The sequence below is a fragment of the Astyanax mexicanus genome, chromosome 21 (assembly GCF_023375975.1).
Source record: "Astyanax mexicanus isolate ESR-SI-001 chromosome 21, AstMex3_surface, whole genome shotgun sequence".
NCBI classification, from domain to species: Eukaryota; Metazoa; Chordata; class Actinopteri; order Characiformes; family Acestrorhamphidae; genus Astyanax; species Astyanax mexicanus.
In genome coordinates, this window is record NC_064428.1 from 38,227,794 (window position 1) to 38,254,515 (window position 26,722).

Sequence of the window (26,722 nt, forward strand, 5' to 3'; positions counted from 1 at the left end):
GTTTAACTGCACAGGGAAAAAATAAATAAAATCAAGATCAATTAAAGAGCAAACAAAGGTGAATTCATTTAGATATTAATAATTTCAGATTAATAATTTATCATCCTATTTATTTTCCATTTCTATTTTATTTCAGTGTTAATCAATGGAGGGTGTTATCTGCTGTTATCTCACTGGTAACTGTGGAAAACTAAAAAAAAAGAATAGTTTCCAAATCTGAGTTTAGCATAGCACCTTAGGGTAGCACCGCTTTTTATTTATTTATTTTTTTTTTATATTTTAGATATTTAGCAGAATGTGTGGTTGTGATATCCTTGGATTTGGAGTGTCTCAGAAAACTGATTAGAGTATACCGGATAAGAAACATTATCAATATAATAAGGGTTTGAAAGCTATTACTAGTTAATATTTTTATATTGATATATATATATATATATATATATATATATTTTTTTTTACTTTGACAGTAAACCACCCTGTTTAATATCATCAAACACACTTACTGCCAAAATGAAGCAAACAGGACCTAGGAAACTCCAAAATAAGTCTTTGTCGAACTTTAGCCAACACCTGAAAAGAAAATATATTTATGTCATTAAATTGACAGCTCTAGAAAAATGAAGAGATCACTTCAGTTTCTGAATCAGTTTCTCTGATGTTGCTATTTATAGGTTTATGTTTGAGTAAAATGAACATTGTTGTTTTATTCTATAAACTACAGACAACATTTCTCCCAAATTCCAAATATAAATATTAGTAATAGTCATTTAGAGCATTTATTTGCAGAAAATTACTAAAAAGATGCAGAGCTTTCAGATCTCAAATAATGCAAAGAAAACAAGTTCATATTCATAAAGTTTTAAGAATTCAGAAATCAATATTTGGTGGAATAATCCTGGTTGTTTTTAAATCACAGTTTTTTCATGCATCATGGCATCATGTTCTCCTCCACCAATCTTACACACTGCTTTTGGATAACTTTATGCTGCTTTACTCCTGGTGCAAAAATTCAAGCAGTTCAGCTTGGTTTGATGGCTTTTTGGTAATTTGGTAAAATCAAAGAAACTCATCATTTTTAAGTGATTTCTTATTTTTTTTCCCCCAAAACTGTATTTATATATTCAACACTTACTCTTTACTGCCGTATCCACCAGGAAACAGCCCAACAGACACGCAAACCACAACCAGCGGGATAACGTATCCAATTACAATCTGCCTTTTCCAGCCGAGCACCTCCTTCTGCTTGGATCTGATCTTGGTGAGGTTCTTCACTGAGATGAAGAGCAGCACGGCTTCAATCAACATCCACACAAAAGCAGAGAGGAAGAGGAAGTGCAGAACGCCTGCTAACACTGCACATAGCAACTGTAGAAAGAGATAAAAAGAATGAGAAAAAACGCTTTCATCCACAGATATGCACTGTATTATGATGCTAATTAATTTAAACCTAATAGTTTTAGAATAATCACTAGTATCACTTTTTTGAATGGTTCACTATAGATATCTCATAGATGCTCAACTATCATTCAGTATAATGCATGTCTATTAAATGCAACTGATCTGAAAGTGAAAGTAAAAGATCCTCTATCAAATCTTATACCAAACTCTAGTTATGCCAGCTTCACACATACATACATTTTTCTGATCATAAAACTGATCAGAAATGTATAAACTCTGATCTTTTACTCAGTCGATTCACGATTTGGACTCGCTTTAAGTGCAGATTCTCCTCTATAGAGATTCTCTGGCATGGCATCGTTAGTTCTCTTTATAAATGTCGGATCATCTTATATTAAAAAAAAAATACCTATGTCCTTTTATAACAGAACCATATCAAATGTTTCAGCACCGGAAACATAAAAAGGTAACTTTTTATAATAAGGGTCACAAATAAAAACATTTACAACAGTATTTACAGTGTAAAAACTTTATGCTTTACAGTTTAAACCTGTTTACTGTAGATAAACTAAAATGAGCTTTTTTTAGTAAAATATATTATTTTACTTTATACAATTGAAGAAAAACTCAGAACTAGTAGTTCATTATCATTGTTAATTACATATTTTGTTTAGCTTTTAGCTTCATTCACCCCTATATTCATAAAGGTTATGGTCATTAAACAGTGATTTTATGATATAACAGTGAGACAGAAAGTGTTCAGACACTCTATAAACGTTTTGCTCTGGTCATGCAGATGGTGTGTTTTGGACCAGTGGTTCTATGTTTTGCCATAATTACATTGGCAGTATGTAGCCACTGCTCCTGACTCCCAGTTGACGACTGGGTCAGATATCTAGCATGGCAGATATTTGCCTGATATTTGATATTTAAGTGCAGAGAGATTCCCGATTTGCCTCCGAGCAGAGTTTTTGTCGCTGATCAACGAAACAAAATCTAGAATGGACCCTCCAAATAAAGTGATACCTAATCACTTATTCAAACCTGTAGAGGCTGGATGTAGTGTATGAATTTCTGAGTGAGGAGGAAGGTCAGGTGAGCCAGCAGAAGACTGATACACAGGTTTATTCTGGGAGTGTTGTTCGCTCTCAGCTTCCGCCGAAAAATCACAAAGGTCAGAAGAGCCAAGCTGAGGAACACCAGGCCCACTGATACCAGTACAGTGCTGAGTAGATCCAAGGGATCATCATTCTGGAAATCAGTGCTGTTGCTGTCCTAATTGATAAACATAAAAAAGGTGAAAGATGAACTGGTTGAGACACCAATTCTATTCTAATTAATGCTTACTTAAAAAGATAGCAGTAGTCTTATCTTGACACCAGGCTGTTGATTGTAATCTAGATACCTTAGACATGGGTAATTGAACAGTGGTGCATTTCCCAAAAGCTATTAATGTTAGCGAATAACGAATACACAAACAAAGGATGTGAGCAAAGAACGAACAAGTTCTGCTAAAGCTTTCCAAAGAGCTTCGCAACATGTTTGTTCACTCCTCCCCTGAAACAGTGCACTCAGTTAAACCAACAACATTGATTTAACACTGCCAAATATACAGTATTTATTCGCTATTATGCACGAAATATGCAAAAATGTTGTAATCAATATCACTATGTCACTAAAATTCAAATAACAATCTGACATTCTTAGGCATTGTGAAACACTGCTTAACCTGCATATCTGGAAAATATATAAATGAGAGATTCTAAATCAGTTTCTCTGATTTTCTCTGTGTCAAGGCATTACTACATCCAATACAATGAGATGTACAACGGGGTCATAAATAAAATAATATATTATATGTATATGCGCAAGAATATGTAAAGATTTATATTTGGTTATTTATGTTTTTACCATATTCTCATTGTAAAATTACTACTGTAATTGTTTTGTTTAAATTTAAATTCTGTTTGTAATTGTACAATATCTCATTCTCAGAGATATATATTGATGGAAAATAAAATAAAAATAAAATTGTTAATTTTTTATCATGGAATATTTTTTTTATACAGCTCTGGGAAAAATGAAGAGAGCTCTACAGTTTCTGAATCAGTTTCTCTGAAACAGAAAAAGCGCCAGTAAGCAGCTAAAAGTCTTAAAATGTCCTAATTTAAAGTCTGTGTAATTAAGGTCTTAAATTATCTTAAATGTACTGTAGATTTGCTGTAGGTATTACATTTTAAGACGGTGTGTTTAATGCTGGTGGGTTTAAAGCACAGTGGGCCCACCATTACCATCTAATCTGAGGAGAGAACTAACGTTAGCGGAGAGCTAGCTATGTTACCGAGAAGAGAACTAAGGTTAGCAGAAAGCTAGCTAGCATACTAATGTTAGCAGCGAGCTAGCTATGTTACTGAGGAGAGAACTAAGGTAAGCAAAGAGCTAGCTAGCATTAGCGGCTAGCTAGCATACTAATGTTAGCAGCGAGCTAGCTATGTTACTGAGGAGAGAACTAAGGTAAGCTAAGAGCTAGCTAGCAATAGCGGCGAGCTAGCTAGCATACTAACGTTAGCAGCGAGCTAGCTATGTTACCAAGGGGAGAACTAAGGTTAGTGGAGGGCTAACTAACATTAGCGGCAAGCTATCTACAGTACCGAGGGGAGAACTAAGGTTAGTGGAGAGCTAACTTACATACTAACTTTAGTGGTGAGTGAGCTAATAAACTAACTTTAGCAGTGAGCTAAATGTAAGTGGAGACATTGTCTCACATGTAAATATAAAACAAAGAACTAAGAGGCCAATGTAAACTTTCTAAAGTATTCTAAATTCTAAAGTATAATTTTCTAACCTTGGGAGGTTTGGTCTGCATGATGAGAGCGAAGGTAGAGAGATGATCACAGGAACACACTGTGTGGCTTCTGTTGGTCTGGAGAAGATCACAACCATCTACTACCCACACTGTTTTATTCCAGTACACACAGGTGAGATTAGAGTCAGGTATAAGATCCTGGTCAAGGAGATAAAAAGATTAATTTGAACCCAAGATATTTCATGTTTTGAGCATTCAAATAGATTTTATTGCATTTCACACCTGCAACAAATAAAAAAAAAACATTATGGATCAATTTATGGTTAGTAATAATGGTCCAACACTATAGAAATTAGTTTGGGGTGTCCAAACTTTTTTTGTTGGGGGCCAGAAGGAGAAATATATTTGAAGTCACGGGCCACAGACTCTATAATAAAACAAATAATGAAATATACCACTTTAAATAATACATTTTTCCTGATTATTTCATTTACACACCATTTTACTTGACTTACTATCTTTATCTTTGACAGTGTTGTGTAAACTAAGATTTTTCAAATTGTTGTTTCATTTCATGATGTCTCTTAATATTAAACTCCTTAATTACGGCAACTTTTAGACTCTTTGGCCCGTTTTTCTGTGCTAGAAATGCGCACTCTCTCCGCTTTTAGACTCTTTGGCCCGTTTCTGACACCTAGCGTTCAAATTTGAATCTCACATTATAAAAACCTGCTTAACAGCGGGCCAACTTTCATTCTATTTCTAAAATACCTCGCGGGCCGCTCCAAAAAAGGAAACGGGCTGCAAATAGCCCGCAGGCCGTAGTTTGGACACGCCTGGTTTAGAGTATAATAATATTAGATTTTTTCAGGATTTTTTCAGCCCTTAAAATTCTTACATTTTCCCAAAAAAAATCAGTCCTTTTATAATCCAGTGCTCCTTATGTATGAATTCTACCAGTCAGGTATTAAGTAGCACTTTAGTTCTCCAGCACCGAGACTGGACCAGCATTAGCATTAGCTGCTAACCACGCTAAGAAGATATGAGTACTATTGGACTGTAGTCTGCGTGTTTACCATGTGAAAATATGCTATATGGGACAAACCACTAGCTAATGTTGCCCTGGCTTACCAGAACTGGCTTCAGAAAAGTCTTATATTCTTTAAAAACAATAAAATAAACAAGCAAACAAGCTACATAAACTCACTGCAGTGTGTTTGAAGGTGAAGTTGACAGGTTTGGTGAGCTTTGTGTCAGTAATTTTGATCAGGGTGGCTGAGACCACAGTGGACATCATGGTTTTTGTGGTGTTCTCGTTTGTGGTGAAGAGATCCGGGTCCATCATGTTGGAAATGTTGGTGTAGCTCATGAATGCCACCGCAGCTGATCCTGAAACATGAAATAAATAAATAAATAAATAAACAAACAACTAAACTTGCTTGTCTGTTCAATGATTAATAGAGGGGTAATTTACATGCATGATGCAATAATGTGAACATTTAATGACAAATGTGTTTAACCCTCACAGACAACAAGCCAATTTTTTGGTTAGTATAGCATACTATTCCTTTTTTTAGGTTTTTATTACTAATATAATATATCAAGGCATATCTACATCCAATACAATGAGACATACAAGGCGGCATAAAAATATATGCATATGTGCAAGAATATATAAAGAATTATATTTGTTTTTTTTTATACTCTTATCATATTCTCAATGTAAACTTACTTAAAGAGTGATGTAATTTTATTGTTAACACTGTTAACCATAGGATTATTTTTGTTTTAGCTACTTATAGTAATTAAAGCTTTTTGTTTGTAGTTGTACAGTTCCTACTTCTCAGAGATGTAAATTCAGAAAGAAAGAGAGTAAACATAAAATTTGTTAATTTTCCTCATGGCACACTTTTCTTACACATATGTTTCTGAATCAGTTTCTCTGATTTTGCTATCTATATGTTTATGTTTGAGTAAAACTAAAATTGTTGTTTTATTTGCAGAAAATGAGAAATGGCTGAAATAACAAAAAAGATTCTGAGCTTTCAGACCTCAAATAATGCAAATATAATCAAGATTTGGTGGAATAACCCTGGTGGTTTTTAATCACAGTTTTTTTTTTCATGCATCTTGGCATCATGTTCTCCTCCACCAGTCTTACACACTGCCTATGGATAACTTCAAGCAGTTCAGTTTGGTGGTTTGATGGCTTGTGATCATCCATCTTCCTCTTGATTATATTCCAGAGGTTTTCAATTTGGTAAAATTAAAGAAACTTATCATTTTTAAGTGCTCTCTTATTTTTTTTCCAAAGCTGTATGTTTGACATATCCACAGGAACTCCCAAGATAATTCATGCCATAAAGAGTTAAAAAGTGTAGGCAAGACTGTAATGGGGGGAGAGCAGTAGCTCTCCAGCCCAGAAGGTAGAAGGACCCAAGTGCAGAGCAGCAGATCTCAAAGCAGGTAAACCCAAGAAAAAAGGAAAAATAGCAATAATAACTGATTGATATATATATATTAATAGGATATTTAATTCTATATATACATATGTGTATATATATATATATATATATATATATATATATATATATATATATATATATATATATATATATATATTAATAGGATATTTAATAAATATATATATCTATCTATATATAAATATATAATTCTTATTATTCAACCCCACCCCACGTGGGGATCGAACCCGGGCTGTCGCGGTCACGGCCCAACGCTCTAACCGCTGCACCAGCGAGCGGATTGGGACGCGGCCGCTTTAATTACCCTTTAGAACAGCCTCCGAAAGGGGCGGAGCAACCGAAACGGGCGGAGAATAAAACGTGCGGAAAACAAAACAAACCCGAAAACGGGCGGACAAACACAAAATGGCGCCGAGCGCGAGTGAGGGAGAAACAGAGGATCGCCTGGGAAGCGAGGCTGCCCCTTATTTTCGGGGAGGTAAAAGGAACAATTTCCCAACTAAAACAAAAGGTAGGACTCTTGGTGCTTGTGGGTGAACTGCGGTTTCGCCGGGGGGGAGGAAGGGGGAACCGCGGGGAGCCAAACAAAGAGAGTCAGCGCGCTGCCGCTGCTACACACACACACACAGACAGACACACACAGGCTTGAGGGGAGGGGAGCACACTGCTCTAGCCTCACCAGACTCGAAAGAGAGAAAATGAAAATTAAAGAGGAGACGAGGAAACAGCGGTGCTGCTCGCCTCGCTCACAGAAAGGTTGGTCGCGGCACTTGCCGTAGATAGTAAGAGAAAAGAGCCGAGGCTCGCTCGAAAAACGGGCATAGATTCGCTCTCACGAGCTTCAAAGATCCAGCGCCGAGTGGCTAGTTGGCGGTGCTTATAAGCTGTTGAAAGCAGGTGTTGGTAATTAGCCAATTAACCCTCGGCGCTGGCCTGGCGCGCCCTCCGATGCCCTGGAGGACGCCTTGATCGGGCACCAGCCCTTACAGGACCCCCCCTCCGAGGGGCGGCACCCGACGGCCCTAAACCCGCCGCACGGTCTCGCCGAAAAGCCCTGACCAGTTCCGGGTCCAAGATGTGGCGAGCAGGTACCCAGGATCGCTCCTCCGGCCCGTACCCCTCCCAGTCCACCAGATACTGGAGACCACCGCGCACCCTTTGGGAGTCCAGGAGCCGGCGGACGGTGTAGGCGGGGCCACCACCAATGGTACGGGGACCCGGGGGAGCAGCCGGACCCAAGGAACAGAGGTAGGGCTTAAGGCGGGACACGTGAAAGGTCGGATGGATCCTTTTAAGGGCAGGTGGCAGGGCAAGCTGGTACGCAACCGGATTGATCCGACGGAGGATCTTAAAGGGTCCCAGGTAGCGTGGGGCCAGTTTGCGTGAGGTACCACGCAACGGGATGTCTTTGGCCGACAACCAGACGCGTTGACCGACGCGATAAGAGGGGGCGGGTCGCCGCCTCCTGTCTGCGTGGTGCTTCTGGGCCACCCTGGCAGACAAGAGGGCAGCCCGGGCCTTCCTCCAGGCTCGACGGCAACGGCGGACTGTTTGGTCGGCCGAGGAGACTCCCGTGACCGTCTCCTGTCCCGGGAAAGCAGGCGGAGCATACCCAAACTGGCACTCAAAGGGAGACATCCCCAGAGATGAGTGCCAGAGAGTGTTATGGGCATACTCCGCCCACTTCAGCTGCTCAGACCAGGTGGACGGAGCCGAGGAGACCAGGCAGCGGAGGGTCCGTTCTAGGTCCTGGTTGACCCTCTCTGTCTGGCCGTTGGACTGGGGGTGAAACCCGGAGGATAAGCTGACTTCTGCCCCCAGCAAACGGCAGAAGGCACCCCAGAACCGACTGGTGAAGTGTGCTCCACGGTCTGACACAATGTCAGAAGGTGGTCCGTGGATACGGACCACCTGGTCGAGCACTACCTCGGCTGTCCCCTGTGCGCTAGGGAGCTTGGGCAAGGCTACAAAGCGTGCAGCCTTGGAAAACCTGTCCACTATGACTAATATCACGGTGTTGCCCCGAGATGGGGGCAGTCCCGTGATAAAGTCTAGGGACAGGTGGGACCAGGGACGCAAGGGGACTGCCAGAGGGTGCAGCAGACCCGTGGGTTTGGTTCTGGGGTCCTTGTTTTGCGCGCATGTCGCACAGGCGGTCACGTGTTTGCGCACGTCCTGTTCCATGCGGGGCCACCAGAACTGACGCCGCAAAAGCTCAAGCGTACGTGTGACCCCTGGATGCGCAGCCTGAGGTGAAGAATGCCCCCAGGTGAGCACCCGTCCCCTGAGGGATGCAGGTACGAACTCCCGGCCAGGAGGTCCATCTCCCGGACCTGGATCAGTCTCTTGGGCTTGCCTCACGGCATCCAAGAGACCCCACCGAAGGGGTGCCAGGATTCTGGCTGGAGGCACAATGGTGGAGGGACTGCCCGGAAGAGGGAGGGGCTCCCACTGGCGAGAGAGGGCATCTGGTTTGACGTTCTTCGACCCGGGACGGTATGACAAAGTAAAGTCAAACCGGGTGAAGAACAACCCCCATCTGGCCTGGCGTGGGTTCAGGCGCTTGGCCTGCTGAATGTATGCCAGATTTTTGTGGTCCGTCCAGACCAGAAAGGGGTGTTCTGCACCCTCAAGCCAGTGCCTCCACTCCTCCAGGGCAAGTTTCACCGCCAGGAGTTCCCGATCTCCTACGTCGTACCTCTGCTCCGCAGGGGTTAGACGGTGTGAGTAGTAGGCGCATGGGTGCAGTCGGCCATCCGGTCCTGCCCGCTGGGACAAGACCGCACCCACGCCTACTTCAGAGGCGTCCACCTCCACGACAAACGGGAGTCCGGGGTCAGGCAGTCGAAGAACAGGAGCTCTGGTCAATAGATGCTTGATAGCATCAAACGCTTCCTGGGCTTCTGTGGACCAGCTGAACCGCCCCGACGTCTTTCTCGTCAGAGCGGTTAGCGGGGCAGCCACAGTGCTAAAATTCCTCACAAACCTTCGGAAGAAGTTAGCAAAGCCCAGGAAGCGCTGGACCAGGCGCACAGATGTGGGCTGGGGCCAGTTCTCAACTGCCTTGACCTTGGTGGGGTCCATGCGCAGAGTGTTATGGGACACAACAAAGCCCAGAAACGAGATGGTCTGCGCATGGAACTCGGACTTCTCCAGTTTGACGTAGAGGTGGTTCTCCAGAAGTAGTTGGAGAACCCGTCGGACATGGGTAACGTGTTCGTCCACCGAGCGACTGTATATCAGAATATCGTCCAAGTAGACGAACACGTACCGGTCCAACGCCTCCCGGAGCACCTCGTTGATATACCCCTGGAAGACAGAGGGGGCGTTCATCAACCCGAACGGCATCACCAGGTACTCATAGTGCCCGGACGGGGTGATGAACGCCGTCTTCCATTCGTCACCCGCCCTTATTCTAACCAGGTTGTAGGCACTGCGCAGGTCCAGTTTGGTAAATATGGTGGCCTGCTGCAGTGCCTCAAAGGCGGATGACATCAGGGGTAGGGGGTAACGGTTTTTTACCGTGATTTTGTTGAGACCCCTGTAATCTATGCAGGGCCTCAGCCCGCCATCCTTCTTGCCTACAAAAAAGAACCCGGCGCCAGCTGGGGAGGAAGAAGGTCGGATAAATCCCAAGGCAAGGGCCTCCTGGATGTACTCCTCCATCGCCCGGCGCTCAGGGCCTGAGAGAGAGAACAACCTTCCCCTGGGGGGACTAGTTCCCGGGAGAAGGTCAATAGCCATGTCGCAGGGGCGATGGGGGGGCAGGATTTGGGCCTTCTGCTTACTAAAGACCTCCCGGAGGTCTAGGTAATCAGACGGTACCCGGGAAGGGTCAGGGCCCCTGGAATCAGGGTCCGCACCCTTGGAAGCCCTGGGAGGTTGGAGGCAGGACGATCGACAGGCTGACCCCCATGCTACCACCGAACGGGACAGCCAGTCAACATGGGGGTTATGTCTCTGGAGCCAAGGAAAGCCCAAGATCAGCTGCAAATCGGGAGCACTGATAACATACAGTGTGATCTGCTCAGAGTGTGACCCGACTCGCAGCATGACAGGGCGTGTTTGGTGAGTTACCTCCCCTGGCTCCAGGGAGCGCCCGTCGATCGCCGCTATTGGTAAGGGCTTCCCTAGGGGTACTAGCGGCAAGGCGAGCCTTCTGGCCAAGGTGGCATCTAGAAAGTTGCCTGCTGCTCCTGAATCAAGGAAGGCGGGGAGGCGGACCTCAGAACACCCACACCCCAGTGTGGCATTGAGGAACACTCCCGTAGTGCGAGGGGACCCTGGCCGGTCCGTCAGGGGGCCCTCTTCCCCTAACGGACGTTGGGGTTTAACGCCAGCTCGGGACAGGTGGCACGCTGGTGCCCTGGAGCCCCGCAGTAGAGGCACCTCCCTTCACGCATACGTGCCTCGCGTTCTTGACGGGGAAGGCGAGTGTGCCCCAACTGCATGGGCTGGACCCCGTGGTCAGGTGGGCCCTCGGTGGCCCCTGATGGCCCACTACCCGAGAATTGGCCACGAGGCCCCCGGGGGGTGGTACCTGAGCCCCGCACCTTGCGCCTCTCCCTCAAGCGGTTGTCCAGCCTCTGGGTGAGCTCAATGAGGTCGTCAAGGGATGCTGGAGTATCACGATGAGCAAGCTCATCCTTGAGTTCCTCATTGAGCCCATGGTGGAACGCGCTTGCCAGAGCGCTGGGGTTCCACCCGCTTTCAGCCGAGAGCGTGCGAAACTCTATGGCGTACTCTGACACCGACCTCCTACCCTGTCGTAGGTTTAGGAGGCGGGTCCCCGCCTCCTCTCCTCGAACTGGAAGGTCGAACGTCCGCATGAGGGCTGCCGCGAATAGTTCAGCGGTAGCGCAGACGTCCGGTTGGTGTTCCCACACCGGGGTGGCCCACGCCAATGCCCTTCCAGAGAGGAGGGAGACGATGTACGCCACTTTAGCACGCTCCGACTGGAAGCGGGACGGCTGAAGCTCGAAAGCAAGGGAGCACTGCAGTAGAAACCCCCTGCAGCCTCCCGGCTCACCCTCGTACCGCACCGGGGGCGGTAGTGGGGGCTCCACTCGAGGCCCCACAGAGGGTGCGGCAGCGGCCGGGTGTTCAAGATGAGGGGACTCAGGCCCAGGCTGGGCTGGCTGTGCGGGTGGGGGTGGATTCGGGGCAAGCACAGCCGTCAGGCCCTGCAGCTGGGCCAGGATCTGCTGCAGGACCTGCTCATGTCGCCCAATGACAGCCCCCTGGTTGCCCAGGGCGAGCTTAACCTGCTCGAGATCCGACTGCTCTGCTGGATCCATGGTTGGGCTGGATCTTTCTGTAATGGGGGGAGAGCAGTAGCTCTCCAGCCCAGAAGGTAGAAGGACCCAAGTGCAGAGCAGCAGATCTCAAAGCAGGTAAACCCAAGAAAAAAGGAAAAATAGCAATAATAACTGATTGATATATATATATTAATAGGATATTTAATTCTATATATACATATGTGTATATATATATATATATATATATATATATATATATATATATATATATATATATATATATATATTAATAGGATATTTAATAAATATATATATCTATCTATATATAAATATATAATTCTTATTATTCAACCCCACCCCACGTGGGGATCGAACCCGGGCTGTCGCGGTCACGGCCCAACGCTCTAACCGCTGCACCAGCGAGCGGATTGGGACGCGGCCGCTTTAATTACCCTTTAGAACAGCCTCCGAAAGGGGCGGAGCAACCGAAACGGGCGGAGAATAAAACGTGCGGAAAACAAAACAAACCCGAAAACGGGCGGACAAACACAAAATGGCGCCGAGCGCGAGTGAGGGAGAAACAGAGGATCGCCTGGGAAGCGAGGCTGCCCCTTATTTTCGGGGAGGTAAAAGGAACAATTTCCCAACTAAAACAAAAGGTAGGACTCTTGGTGCTTGTGGGTGAACTGCGGTTTCGCCGGGGGGGAGGAAGGGGGAACCGCGGGGAGCCAAACAAAGAGAGTCAGCGCGCTGCCGCTGCTACACACACACACACAGACAGACACACACAGGCTTGAGGGGAGGGGAGCACACTGCTCTAGCCTCACCAGACTCGAAAGAGAGAAAATGAAAATTAAAGAGGAGACGAGGAAACAGCGGTGCTGCTCGCCTCGCTCACAGAAAGGTTGGTCGCGGCACTTGCCGTAGATAGTAAGAGAAAAGAGCCGAGGCTCGCTCGAAAAACGGGCATAGATTCGCTCTCACGAGCTTCAAAGATCCAGCGCCGAGTGGCTAGTTGGCGGTGCTTATAAGCTGTTGAAAGCAGGTGTTGGTAATTAGCCAATTAACCCTCGGCGCTGGCCTGGCGCGCCCTCCGATGCCCTGGAGGACGCCTTGATCGGGCACCAGCCCTTACAAAGACATTAACTGATATCACATGGAAATAATATTGAATTATACCATTGTTTCTCTTTGCAATCTCAATAATATCAATATCCAGAACAGCTGTGCTGGTATTGAGTGGAAGGATATCTTTCAAAGAGGCGTTTGGTCCGACTGTGAATATTTGGATTTCTGAAGAAAAGAAAAACAATTACACAATTAACAAGCAATTGCCTATAAATAAATAAATAAATATATATATATATATATATATATATATATATATATATATATATATATATATATATATATATATATATATATAGATGGAATAATATTTACCTAAATTTGGGAGGAATATTGGTGTAACATTGTACGTTTCCACATTTGTCACCAGAGCAGACACCAGTTTCTCAGTGGCCATTAAAACATTATTAACATGCTCCACTTTGTTGACTTTGTCTTCGTTGGTTGCCAGACTTATCAGAGTCTCGTTCATCACTTGTTTCAAAACATCAACCACATCCTAGTCCATTCCCCAGAGACATGATAAGACATATAATTAAGTACGAAAACACAAACGAACATTGCCAGTCAGTTTACATTTGTCCTCAGAATCTTAATGAAACAAATGTTTCTCACCGTTTTGGATAATTCTGTAAATGTTTTGTTGAGAATCTCTTCCAAGAGCTTTTTTCTAGGTGGTTCTACGAAAAAAGCCTATAGAACAAAACAACATGACAAACAGTCTGACAGCATAGTCTTACATTAAATCAAGTTAGTGAGCAAAGAAAATACAAAATAAGGCTTAATCCTGTCAAAATGATTTATGGCTGATCTTAACCACTATTTTAACTTAATTTGTTGCGTATAAGCAATAGTCACCAGTACTACACTCTAAGAAATATAAGTACAGATTTGTACTTAAAAGAGTACAAAGCTTGTCTCTGGGGCTGTACCTTATATTGAGGTACAAAAAAGTACCTTTCAGTGAAAGTCCTTTTTTGTACCCATGGTTTATGTGCCAGTATAGATTATAAAGATTATAAAACATTATCATCAACTAAATATGGCTCAAAAACTTGATGATCGAAACTTGTCTGGCTTTCAAATAAAAATGTGCAATTAAAATATATATAGTTTATTAGTACAGTGATACAGAATACTGAATGTACCTTTTGGCTGCAGGTTAAATGGTACAAAGTTGTACTTATTGCTGTTAGAAAACACTTTGTACTTCACGGGGGACAAATCTGACCCTGTATAGACCAATATTGTACCTTTGAGGGTACAATTATGAAGAGTTTACCTTTGAGTACAAAAAAGTACTTATATCGTATCTCTGTTTTTTAGAGTGTAACCTTTGTATAGCCCTGTGACCAAAGGCTGGGAATAACTGTATTTTTTACACTGTAAGATGAAACCTGTAGATCTGCAGGTTACAGTCCGATATACTCACCTCTGAACAGCAAAAGAGCTAGTGATTATTACAGTCAGTAGGTAATGCTAATGCTGCTCCAGCATTTCTAGCTCATTTTAAGGCATTTGGGGCATTTTTTCTCTTCTTTCTCTCTGGCTTCCTGATGGATTACTCTGCTAAGGGTTCATATTTTGCCGGCTGCAGGAATGACTAATCTGGCTGGCTACTGTCAGCAACTAGTCGGGAGGTGCCCCACTTGAGGTGGATTCTGATAACAGTGTTGTAATATTTTCCTTTATTAACCATCACAGAATTTAAAGGGTGATTGCTCAGTTTATTAATCTTTTCAAATAATAGCAAGTCGTGGTCTTGGTGCCCCAGGTCAGCTCAGGGCCCTATAGACAATTGATTGGTTTGCTTGCCCTGTTGCAATGGGCCAGCTTGTGTATGGAGCCTGACTCGCTCTGGTGTCATTTTTTTGCTTCTTATTGTGAGTAAAATTGTGAGATGAATAGTTTTTAGAATTTGATTGATCAATCTCTTACTGTAGGTGCTTTGGTGGTTTCCATGATGACCGCAAAGGTGGAAAGGTGAACACAAGAGCACACAGTGTAGGAATCATTGGTAGGGATGGTGTGACAGCCATCTACAGCCCATTTATTTTCTTTCCAATACACACAGGAGAGAGTTCCTTTAGAAGTAATTCCTTCCTGAAAAGAAGTAATTAAATGAAAATTAGTGCATTTCGTCGCTGTCCAATGCAAAACACTTATCTCCAAAACAGCAACTTTACAGGGAGAGAAAAAACCTTGTAAACTTTCAATGGAAGTCAATGCAAAAAGAGTTTATTTCAGCTCATTTTGAAGAGTTTCTATTGGTTCATTCATCAATAAATTTTGGCACAGTGTAAGGGACAGTTTGTCTTACAAAATTATGTAGTAAACTAAAAATCGACAAAAATGGAGAATTGTTTTTCATAGGGCAATGACTATTTACAGTCTCAAATTTTAATCTTTTTATCCTTGACTACCTTGCAATGTGCATTGAAATTTTAACACTGTACCCAACATGAAAAATATATATATTTTGATTGGGTGTTTCACAGATATCGGTACTAAAACCAAATCAGAATCTAAGATACAGCAAATGAACATAAAATTACAAATTAGAAACGAAAGTTGTTTAACTTTCTGGGGTCCACAAACTTATTGGTACGTCACATTTGATGCTTTTGTGACCAGACAGAGCAGAAATATGGTTCAAACATTTCCTGAGTCCACAAAGCCTATGGATTATGAGGCGCATTTTGTCACGCTAATAAGGAACGGGGTAAGCTAAGTAAACAAAACTGTAAATCTTTAAAAAAAAAGTCAAACGAGTGCTGGATGTTAATCTACACAGATTTCTTTCCTGAAAACTGTATTTTAGTGAGTAAAGCGCTTCCATTTATTTACAGTAAGCTTAGATTTCTACATTTCCAGTAATGCCACTCAGCACTACACTGAGGAACCCTGTGTGGTCCCGTAAGCCAGGGCCACGTTTAAGCTTGTTTTAACATGGTAACATACAGACTACAGTCTGATAATACTCGACCTTGAATGGCGAATGAGCTAATGCTTAGCGGCTAATGCTAATGCTGCAGAGGAGTGGCTTTACTTCTCCTCGATACCTTTTTTAAGTGATTTCCTGAGTTTTCATTGATCAGTTTCACACAAAATCATACACAGAAACTGAATATAATTTAGAGAGAATATTTAAATAAGGATAAATCAGAAAAATCACTGCCATGTGTTTGAGAGTGAAGTTAACCGGTGTGAGGAGCTTCGTGTTGTTGGTTTTGGGCAGCGTGGCTGATATCACAGAGGACAGCATGGTTTTCTCTGTGTCGTTAGTAGAGCTGAAGAGGTTGGGACTCAGAAAGCTGCCCATGTTGGTGAAGCTCATGAAGGCCACAGCAGCTGATCCTGAAACACAACAACAACAAAACTAGATTTCAGTTCCTGCAGAAACTGCCAGTGTGATTGTAGGGCTGATTCGTGACATGTTAATGTGGTGTTACTAAGCGGTTGCTAGGTGGTTGCTAAGGTATTGCTATTGTATCCGTGGTGGTTGCTAAGGTGCTGCTAAGCTGTTGATATGGAATCTGAGGCGGTTGCTAACTTGAAACTTTGATGCAAGAGTGAAAGAGAGGTAAATTCAAGTTAAAACTCTGAAATGTTAAAAATCTTCTACTTTACCATTGTTATTCTTTGAGATCTGGACGAGGTCAATATCCATCTGTGCACCGGAAACGAGGAGTGGAGGGATTTCTTTCAAGGAGGCTTTTGGTCCAACTGCAAAGACTTTAATATCTAATATAGGAGATATGAACCAAATAAAGCATTATAGTCAGGTGCAAAATTAATTTTTCTGTTGAAAAAACAAGATTACATCTTTTTGTTTATCAATTTTCACTTGTTGACATTCTAAGTAAGTAGAACGTTATTAATACAGCTCTGGAAAAAAATAAGAGGCCACTTAAAAATTTAAAAAATTTAAAACCTTGAATATAATCAAGAGGAAGATGGATGATCACAAACCATCAAACCACCAAACTGAACTGCTTGAATTTTTGCACCAGGAGTAAAGCAGCATAAAGTTATCCAAAAGCAGTGTGTAAGACTGGTGGAGGAGAACATGATGCCAAGATGCATGAAACAAATTGTGATTAAAAAAAAAAAAATGGTTTATTCCACAAAATATTAATTTCTGGACTATTTTCTATGCATTATTTGAGGTCTGAAAGTTTTAAATCCTTTTTTGTTATTTTAGCCATTTCTCATTTTCTGTAAATAAATGCTCTAAATGACTATTCTTTTTTGGAATTTGGGAGAAATGTTGTCTGTAGTTTATAGAATAAAACAATAATGTTCATTTTACTCAAACATAAACCTATAAACAGCAAAGTAATAAAAAAAAAGATTCAGAAACTCTTCATTTTTCCCAGAGCTGTATTGTAGTAATAAAAGTGCAATGCTGGAGCAGTGGTGTAATGTTTTCCACTGAATGATTTGTAGTGTAAGTGTTCTTTTACCTAAACCACTGATAGAGATGTTCTCTGAGGCAGTCGTTTCCGTTGGCTTCACCAGGGTCGACACTAAAGTCTCAGAATTGAGCAGTAGTGTGTTCCCATAGGACACAGGATTATTTACCTTCACAGCATCAGTGTTCTGAAGCTGTTGTTTAAGTGCCATGGTTACAATCTGATCAATTAAAAAAAAAATACAGAAAATTACATTATAGTGCCTCCATTAAACACACAGACACTCTATTTTAACGTTTATTCGTGACAGTACTTACCTCTGGTGGGAGCACTGGATTCGCGCTATTCTTAATTTGTTCAAATACATTCTCTGCACATGTTGCTGTAAAATTACCCTAAAACAAGAAGTTTAAAGTCTCAATAATCATGTGTGTTGAAGTATATAGATATCTAGATATTGATGATTATTTTGCGCTTAATTAGCTTTTCACAAACCTTGCATTCTGAAGATACTGAGATAGTCTTGACTGAAAGAGACAGATCATAACTTTAAAAGGTGACAACAGTCTATTTTTACTTTGTCCTCCTCAATTGTTTAAATAGCAGCAGAGCTTCTGAATATATCTACACTGATGGGCGTGGCGTTCTGGAAATGAGGTGTGTTCAGGTACATTTCTGGACTATTGCTATCTTGACAGCTCCACTGTCTTAATTAGAACCCTGACAACAGTCAACAGTCAGACGTTCATTGCTATCTTGGGAATGCGCCAAGCCGACACCCCCACTTATTACACACACATGAACACACAGCAGCACAAACCCAACTTTTACATCAACAATAAACAGAATAGTAAATAAAATAACATTGCTGTTCCCGTAAATGAGCTGCTGGAGCTCCTTCACAGCGTCAACCAGCAGCTCAGTTTCCTCTGCTGAGAAGAGTTTGTTGGACACGTCCAGGTAGCTGCACCGTTACAATAGCAATCCACCAAAGTCTGAATTATATGGTAGTTTTACGCCAGATGTAAGGGAGATCATCAAGATAGTTGTTGGTAAATGTGAGACGGGTGGTTGTGTTTTTTTTGGTCAGCAATGTTTTTATCTTGGAACTCTCCCTTTCTTTCTTATTATTGAATCATTAACACTGACCTAGAGTAATTTCGGTCGGCCGGGCAGGTTTACCAATGTACAATAATGATTAATAGTGAATCACTGTGGTTCTCTGGAGTCTCAAAACTTTAGAAATGACTTCATAACCTTTTCCAGACTAATAGATGATCTTGTGTGTTGTTGAATTTCTTCAGATGGGGGTATAATAATGTGTTGTTTTTTAGATCTTTTATCTGCTTCATGTTGTCAGACAGGTTCTATTTATGAGATTTCTTGATTCTACAGGTCTGACAGTAATCAGGTCTGGTTGTGTTTAGTACTAAAATTAAACTCCGCTTTCCAAAAGTGTGATTAATCACAGTTAATTTATGGGGGGGAAACACTTTTTAACAAAGAGCTAAATTGGATGGATAGTTTTCTTTTTCCTTAATAAATAGGCTTGTCAACCATTTATTTAATATTGTGTGTATAAATTGTGCCGAGTAGTATATTTAATGTGTTTTATGATAATAAAAAACCTATTCATTTTTTTTCTCTCTTGAAAAACTAACAAAATTATTAGACATTTTACAATGCAAAAACAGTCTCAAATACATAATATCTGTCAGTATTTAACTTGAAACTAAATCACAAACAGTTAATTATCAACTATGCTAAAATATAATTGGGAATCAGCAAACCTACTTGGAGTAGTGGTTGGTTTGGTGCTACTGGGGTCTGTAGTAGTAGTAGTAGTAGTAGTAGTAGTAGTAGAAGAGACTGGCATGATGGTCTTCACATCTGAAAACAACATTTTAAACAAAAAAAAACATTTTATTTCTGTATAAACATGCTAAACCATTCATCTGACTTGGATAACAATGCCCAGTTTAAAATCTGAATTGAGAGTTCACTAATTAAATACTTTTTATATGATTTTAAATAGCTCTATATATGTGACTAAAACAACAATCCCCGTTTAGAAACAGGAGCTGCACTAGTTACATCTAAAACAAGACAAGCTGATGTCAAAACATCTAATAAGAACTGTAACTGTTCACTTTTATGGATAGATTTTTAACAAATATAATGCAGAAAGTGTGCACTGCCTGACCAAAGCACTGTTGTTTAGTAGTGAAAGTAAGAGCTTTCCCTCACTCACAATGCAGTGGATGGGAACTCAAGGGATTAAAGGGACTAAACAGCTGTGTAGCTTTAAGAAAAGCACTTATAAATGAGAATAACCCGCAAAAACAACTTCAGTTCACTAGAGAGAGTAAAGACTAGTTTCTGGATGAATAGAAGAAGGTCATGTGAAGGTCTCATCAGGGTTGCTGCAGTTGGTCTGCAGGTTTAGGTTCAGCAACAGTATGTGCTTAAAGAATGAGGTCAGCTGACTACCTGAATATACTGAATATAGACCAGGTAGATAACAATGTCAGGATTCATGGGGCTGGAATTGTACAGTACAAGAACAGAACAAGATCTCTTTCTGTTTTTGCTTTAGTTGAAGGTGGTTGCATTTTTTTCTCTCCCTCCCTTCTCCTTATCCTTCCTGCTTGGCTTCTCCTGTTTTGTCTGACACTGCTATTCCGTAAGAGACTATCTTTACTCTGCTTTTCCAAAAAAAATGGATTTGAATAAATGGTTCATAAAAACAAAGGGATGCGTGGGAGACATGTGCGGACCGTGCAACTGGCGACTCTTTCCGCGGGGGACATCGAAGACGTCCACCTTTTTGGCACAATGATCACAGGGTTTTTGCTGATTGGATTAGGCATTGCTGAGGTTTTTTTTGATGTTCCTACACTGTGCTCTTTAGAGCACAGTCTAGGGCAGGGGTTGGCAGTTAGTTTTGGCCACAGGCCAGATATTTTCCAAGCCATTACATGGTGGGCCACAAAAAAAAATTGTTTTTGGAAAATGAAGCAGGTAAACCCAGGAAGAAAGGAAAAAAAAACACACCTCTCCTTACGCGGGGATCGAACTTGTCGCTAGGATCAAGGTCCTTTAAACTACCACTGCGCTGGCTAGTGAATTGAGATACAAGTGGACCTCCTGTCCTGTTTCTCCTTGTATGTTATTGTATGGATGGGTTGATGGCTAATTTCGCCGGTACTTGTGACCATATGACAAAGGCAATTCTGATTCTGAAGATCTTGGGAAACATTAATGCAATTTCGGACAGAAATAAATGTTGAGACATTGCTGAAGCTTGTGTGGAAATGATACCACAGTGTATGCATGCTGTAATTATAGCATGAATATTAGAGTGTGTGAACTTTTTTTGGTCAGGCAGTGTATACTAATGTAATTTAAAGCTTATGAAATTAAAATACCTGCACAGTAAGCTGCAGTGCAGAAACTTGTCTTGACAAACTCATAGACGTAATAGTTTCCTGGACAGGCTTTGACTCGAATTGGGAATGATCTGTAGTAACAGCAGTCACTTCCATAATTCCCACAGATCCCACGAGTGACTATTCCATCAGATATCTGAGGATGAGAACCGCTGAGCCACAGAGGAACATTAGTTCCACATCTGGAGACATTGACGCAGCTCTCTGGCATCTGGGTGCTCATCCCCTTATACAGCAGCCTGTACCATCCATTCCAGTTAGTGGATCTGTCACAGTTGGACCCTTCGGTCTCATTAGTGCCTCTCCATGATTGGTCCAGAGAAGTATAGTTACTGCAGGGGTCATAACTGGGAGTGTCGACAACAACTGTCACAGATGAAATAAATGTTAATAATTCTGTTAAGTGTATCAGTTACAGGATACAGTGCAACAATAAGAACATATGAATGAAATTGGTGTTTTTAAAAGTCTGCATGTAATCTAATGTGTGCATACAATAACTATATAACGACTTATACTGACTTTAGCACCTCTCGTACTGTAATAACTAGTGTTTGGTTTGATCAACACACTAAACCTCAAGTAGACCCCAATTATGTACTAAAAAATTAACATACAGGCTAATGCTTAATAAGTAGTGAATAAATGCGTTACGAACAATAAAGTACAGACTGTGAAGCATTTCTGTGCCATTATTGATATGAGGATCTATTTGCTATAAAAAAGGGGAAAATTTTGAAAAAACAGTCGACTTTGTATAAGTACAATTCCGCTTCCATTAATGTTAGAGTACAATAGTACAGGTAAGAACAGAGTTTACCTGCACAGTATGTTGGCATTGGAAGGGATACAGTTGGTTTGACGAGTCTGTAGACGTAGTAATTTCCTGGGCAGGCCTTAACCTGGATTGGGTTTGATCTTGAGTTTTTAATGCACTGTTTACTATCACTGGTATCTGGATAGAATCCATAGATGTCTCTGGTGACGATGCCGTCCTCTGGGAGTGGATGAGGTCCATCTAGTAAGAGTGCTGCGTAACCTCCACACGCCATGTAACTGGAACACCAGTGCAATTCAGGAATCTGAGCACTACTTCCCTGAAGATACAGCCGGTACCAGCCGTTCCATTCAACGAGAGTGTCATCATAGACACCCCTGTAGGAGTAATATGGAATTGGGTTTCTTCCGTTACTGGAGAAATTTCTGTAGACACTGCAGGGGTCAGAAGTGATGTTTGCTGTGTTTACTGTAGAAACAGAGGAAACTCAGTAAGCTGAAGATGTAGTGTAAACGGGTTTTAAGGTACATGTGGTGGGATAAATGCAGGACAATGCTTTGAATGAGACTGTGATCAAATTGTGATCAATACCATAAAAGGCATTGACAGCCTTGTCTGGAATTGATCACGGATATAGCCCGGACTGACTATAACAACTTTATATGACTATAGCTTTTGGCTACGTGGTTGGGTATTTACTTTAAAGTTGACATTCTTCTTAACACCGCAAAACCTTGGGCAGTGGCTATTTAAAGAGCTAAGCTGTAAGTTATGTGCTTGTCGCAGGGTTGTTATATGTGGAGGTATGATCAGCGGGGTAGTTATTTAGCAGGTACCCATGATAAGAAGTGCGTTGAGGTTAATAACTTGCCTGTTGTTTGTGGCAGGGGGTAATTACAGGCTTGTTCACGAGGAATGTTGGACAAGATGTTAATGTGAAATACTGTACATCGATGACCAAGTAACTTCATGAGATTAGGTACTATGTACTGTCATTACTGTACTGTAGGTCTATGAAAACATTACTACAAGAACTTAACAAGCTGTCTGTGATTCACATATTAAATAGCATAATAAAAAATAATAATAGATTGTTTGAAAAGTCATCAGTGAAACTTACCTGGGGCTTCAGTGCTGTTTGCATTTATTGAGTCGGTGACTGGAGTGATGGAACTCACATCTGAATGAAGAATACATTAACTTTAAAAATATATATATTTAATCTATTGAAAACATTGAGTAAAGCCTTTGAAGTGAATCTGAGTACCTGCACAATAAGCTGCATAGGAGGTGTTTGGATTGACAAACTCATAAACGTAGTAATTTCCTGGACACGCTTTAACTCGAATTGACACAGAGTAATCACAGCAGATACTCCCTATCCCACAGGCCTGACGAGAGATAATTCCATCTGATATTTGAGGGTGAGGACCATTCAGCCAAAACGTGATAGAAGTGCTACATGTTTCATAAGTAGTGCAGCTCTCTGGCATCCGGATGTTCATCCCATAATACAGCAGCCGATACCAGCCGTTCCAGCTGAAGTATTCATCACAGATTATCAAACCAGTAGCATTAGTGGCTCTCCAGGGCTGGTCTAGAGCAGTGTAGTTGTAGCAGGGATCACCTGTAGCTGTTTAAAAAATAAACCATTAAAATATCAATAAGTGTTGAAGAATCAAAGTCTGTTTACTGATATGTCTCTATTTTTTCTGTTTCTGCTGACAATTCTTAATATCTATTAAAACCTAACAACAATTTTATTTAAAAATATTTACTAATCTCTGTGGCTTTAAACTAACTAAAAAGCTAACTTTCAAAAATAAAATAAAGCAAAATAAGGCAAATTAGGCAAATATTGGATTTTTATTATTTTAGTTGAGTATAAATTTTCAGTGTCTACTTACAGTAACACTGAAATAACTTTATCGTTGTCATGATTAAATATCTTTTGATTTTTATAGTTTTGTAGTTTTAGGGTTTTACATTACATAATGCATACTGTACAGCTCCTAGTTTTAGGACTGAATCAGATACAGGCTAGCTAAACAGAAAGGTAGGACTAACAAAACAAGAAGAATATTTACGAGTTCTCTTCTGGTGGAATGTGTGCTAACTTTCAAGCTGATTTTAAAAATAATTAATAAAAAGTTCATGCTGCATGCTATTTGTATGATTTTTGTGTAGGTACTTTATTGTTGGAATGGGTGCTAATGTGTAGTTAGTGTAGTGAGGAGTTTGTTCTCTTCATTTGTGTTGTCAGTAAGTTTAGATTGTATAATATTTTCTACGTTTCAATTCTCTCCAAAATAATATTAACATCCTAGTACTGGGCTGAGGGCTTGACTCCTAAAAATCACATTAGTTTTACACATTCTATAAATACTGTTTGTTTGTTTTCAGAGGCAGCAAAAAAGAGAACGCTTAAAAATAATGAAGCTGAACTTCATGAATTTTTGCACCAGGAGTGGCTTAGTTATCCAAAAGCAGTGTGTAAGACTGGTGGAGGAAAACTTGCCAAGATGCATGAAAACTGTGATTAAAAACCAATGTTATTCCACCAAATATTGATTATTTCTGAAATCTTAAGTCAAGTAGTTTTCAAGTCAAGTAGTTTTATTGTCAATACTGCATATGTACAGGACATACAGAGAATTAAAATTACGCTACTCTCCTTCCCAAATTTACAGCAAGTACAGATAATAGAAAAAAACAGTCTCAAATACATAATATCTGTCAGTATTTAACTTGAAACTAAATCACAAACAGTTAATTATCAACTATGCTAAAATATAATTGGGAATCAGCAAACCTACTTGGAGTGGTGGTTGGTTTGGTGCTACTGGGGTCTGTAGTAGTAGTAGTAGTAGTAGAAGAGACTGGCATGATGGTCTTCACATCTGAAAACAACATTTTAAACAAAAAAAAAACATTTTATTTCTGTATAAACATGCTAAACCATTCATCTGACTTGGATAACAATGCCCAGTTTAAAATCTGAATTGAGAGTTCACTAACTAAATACTTTTTATATGATTTTAAATAGCTCTATATATGTGACTAAAACAACAATCCCCGTTTAGAAACAGGAGCTGCACTAGTTACATCTAAAACAAGACAAGCTGATGTCAAAACATCTAATAAGAACTGTAACTGTTCACTTTTATGGATAGATTTTTTAACAAATATAATGCAGAATGTGTGCACTGCCTGACCAAAGAAAAGGTCATCAAAACTAGAATTCAGCAACATGTAGTGAAAGTAAGAGCTTTCCCTCACTCACAATGCAGTGGATGGGAACTACACAGCTGTGTAGCTTTAAGAAATGTAAGAAAGCGGCATGTGCCGCCAACCACCAGCAGAGGGCCTGGACACTGCGGTGGAAGAGCTGGTGGATCTGGGGCAAAAAACTCCAAGTCCCAGAATCCCCAGCGGTAATTAGTTCAGATCAGGCTCAGCTGTGAACACAGCTTAAAAACCCCAGCCAAACCTCAGTTCACCGTCACACCTTTGTAGAGGGGTGACCGGTAACAGTGGGTATTGAAGAAAAGAGATTAGAAAGAAAAGAACTCTTAAAAGAAGCCACAAAGAAAAGAAGAGATCCAAAAAGAAACAAAGGCTCACAAAAAAGAGAGATCTTAAAAGAAGCCACAAAAAGAGAGAGAAAAGATCTCCAGTTTATTTTTGAACTTTTGGTTTTCAAGAAGTCTTTCCTAAGTTTCTTAAAGTTTGATTTCATTTCCTTTGTTTGAGCCATGCCATGTGGCAGCAGATCCTTTGTTTGATTTTCCCGCCCTTTTTCTTCACTGCCACATTTAAGGCCCTCATCCAAAGCCACTGCACACACCCTACGTAGTGCAGTGGTAGCACACCCGTCTGGAGTTCCAAAGGTTGGGAGTTCAAATCCCGGTTCAAGCACTTCATCACAGATACACCAAACCAACTGCACACACTATATATATCAAATATAATATTACCAATAAATAATAAATAAGCAAAAAAAATAATTAAATTAACAAATAAAATAACTCTGCATTTGAGTCCACCTCCCCCCACTAAACCGTAACAGAAGGTGTGACCATTAAAATGGACCCAGCAGAGTTGGGATCTCTCAAAGAGGCTGTGCAGCACCAGGGGGCAGCCATTGGTCGCCATGAGCAGCTGCTGCTTGAGATCACACAGCAACTTGCCCTGTTGATTCAGAACCAGGCCAGTAACCCAGACGCTGCACAGCCTGCACAACCTACCCCGTCTCCTCCTATCCCCGAGGTGGCTGTAGCTGGACATGATGCCCAGGTGGCTACTCCAGAACGTTATTCAGGGGAATCAGATAAATGCAGAGGGTTCCTGCTACAGTGCAGTCTAGTGTTTGAGCAGCAACCCTCTCGGTTCCCCACTGAGCGCTCTAAAGTAGCCTTCATGGTGTCCTTGCTCACAGACAGGGCTCTGGCATGGGCCACAGCTCTATGGGAGCAAAACTCCCCCGAGTGTGCCACAGTCCAGGCTTTTACCAAGGCCTTACGCCAGACGTTCTACCAACCCTTGGGAGGAAAGGAGGCAGGGCCCAGGTTGCTAGACCTTACGCAGGGTGCACGCTCAGTGGCGGAATACACCATTGAGTTCCGCACCCTGGCAGCTGAAAGTGCGTGGGGTCAAGAAGCCTTGGCAGCTATCTTCCAGCGGGGCCTAAATAGTAGAATTAAAGACGAGCTGGCCGCTCGAGATCTTCCCTCCACCTTAACCGAGCTGTATGATGTATGCATCCGCCTGGACAACCGCATGCGTCAGAGAGCTCGGGAAAGGGCTCGGAGTACTCGTGCCCCAGGTTTTGGGCACCACTGGTCGGGTGACTCCATCCAAGGTGTATCTCCGCAAGATGCACCCGAACCCATGCAGCTGGGAGGTGCCCGTTTACCTATTCAGACAGCAGGCGAAGGCTTTAAAACAGCTCCTTGCAGATTGGGAAACGGTAGGGTCTAACCCGGGCGGGGGAATCGGCCTTAGACC

At 41.7% G+C, this 26,722-nt stretch overlaps 1 protein-coding gene across 1 annotated transcript; it reads right to left on the bottom strand.

The window, feature by feature from the left end:
• Positions 1-19,305: 19,305 nt before the first annotated feature.
• On the bottom strand, positions 19,306-24,601 carry LOC111196869 (uromodulin-like). Its single transcript, XM_049469517.1, has 5 exons — positions 24,532-24,601; positions 21,758-22,183; positions 20,917-21,303; positions 20,266-20,311; positions 19,306-19,378 (listed from the first exon to the last, which is right to left on the bottom strand). Exons 1-5 carry the CDS (start codon positions 24,599-24,601, stop codon positions 19,306-19,308), a joined length of 1,002 nt encoding a protein of 333 aa, XP_049325474.1.
• Between the last annotated feature and the right edge of the window lie 2,121 nt (positions 24,602-26,722).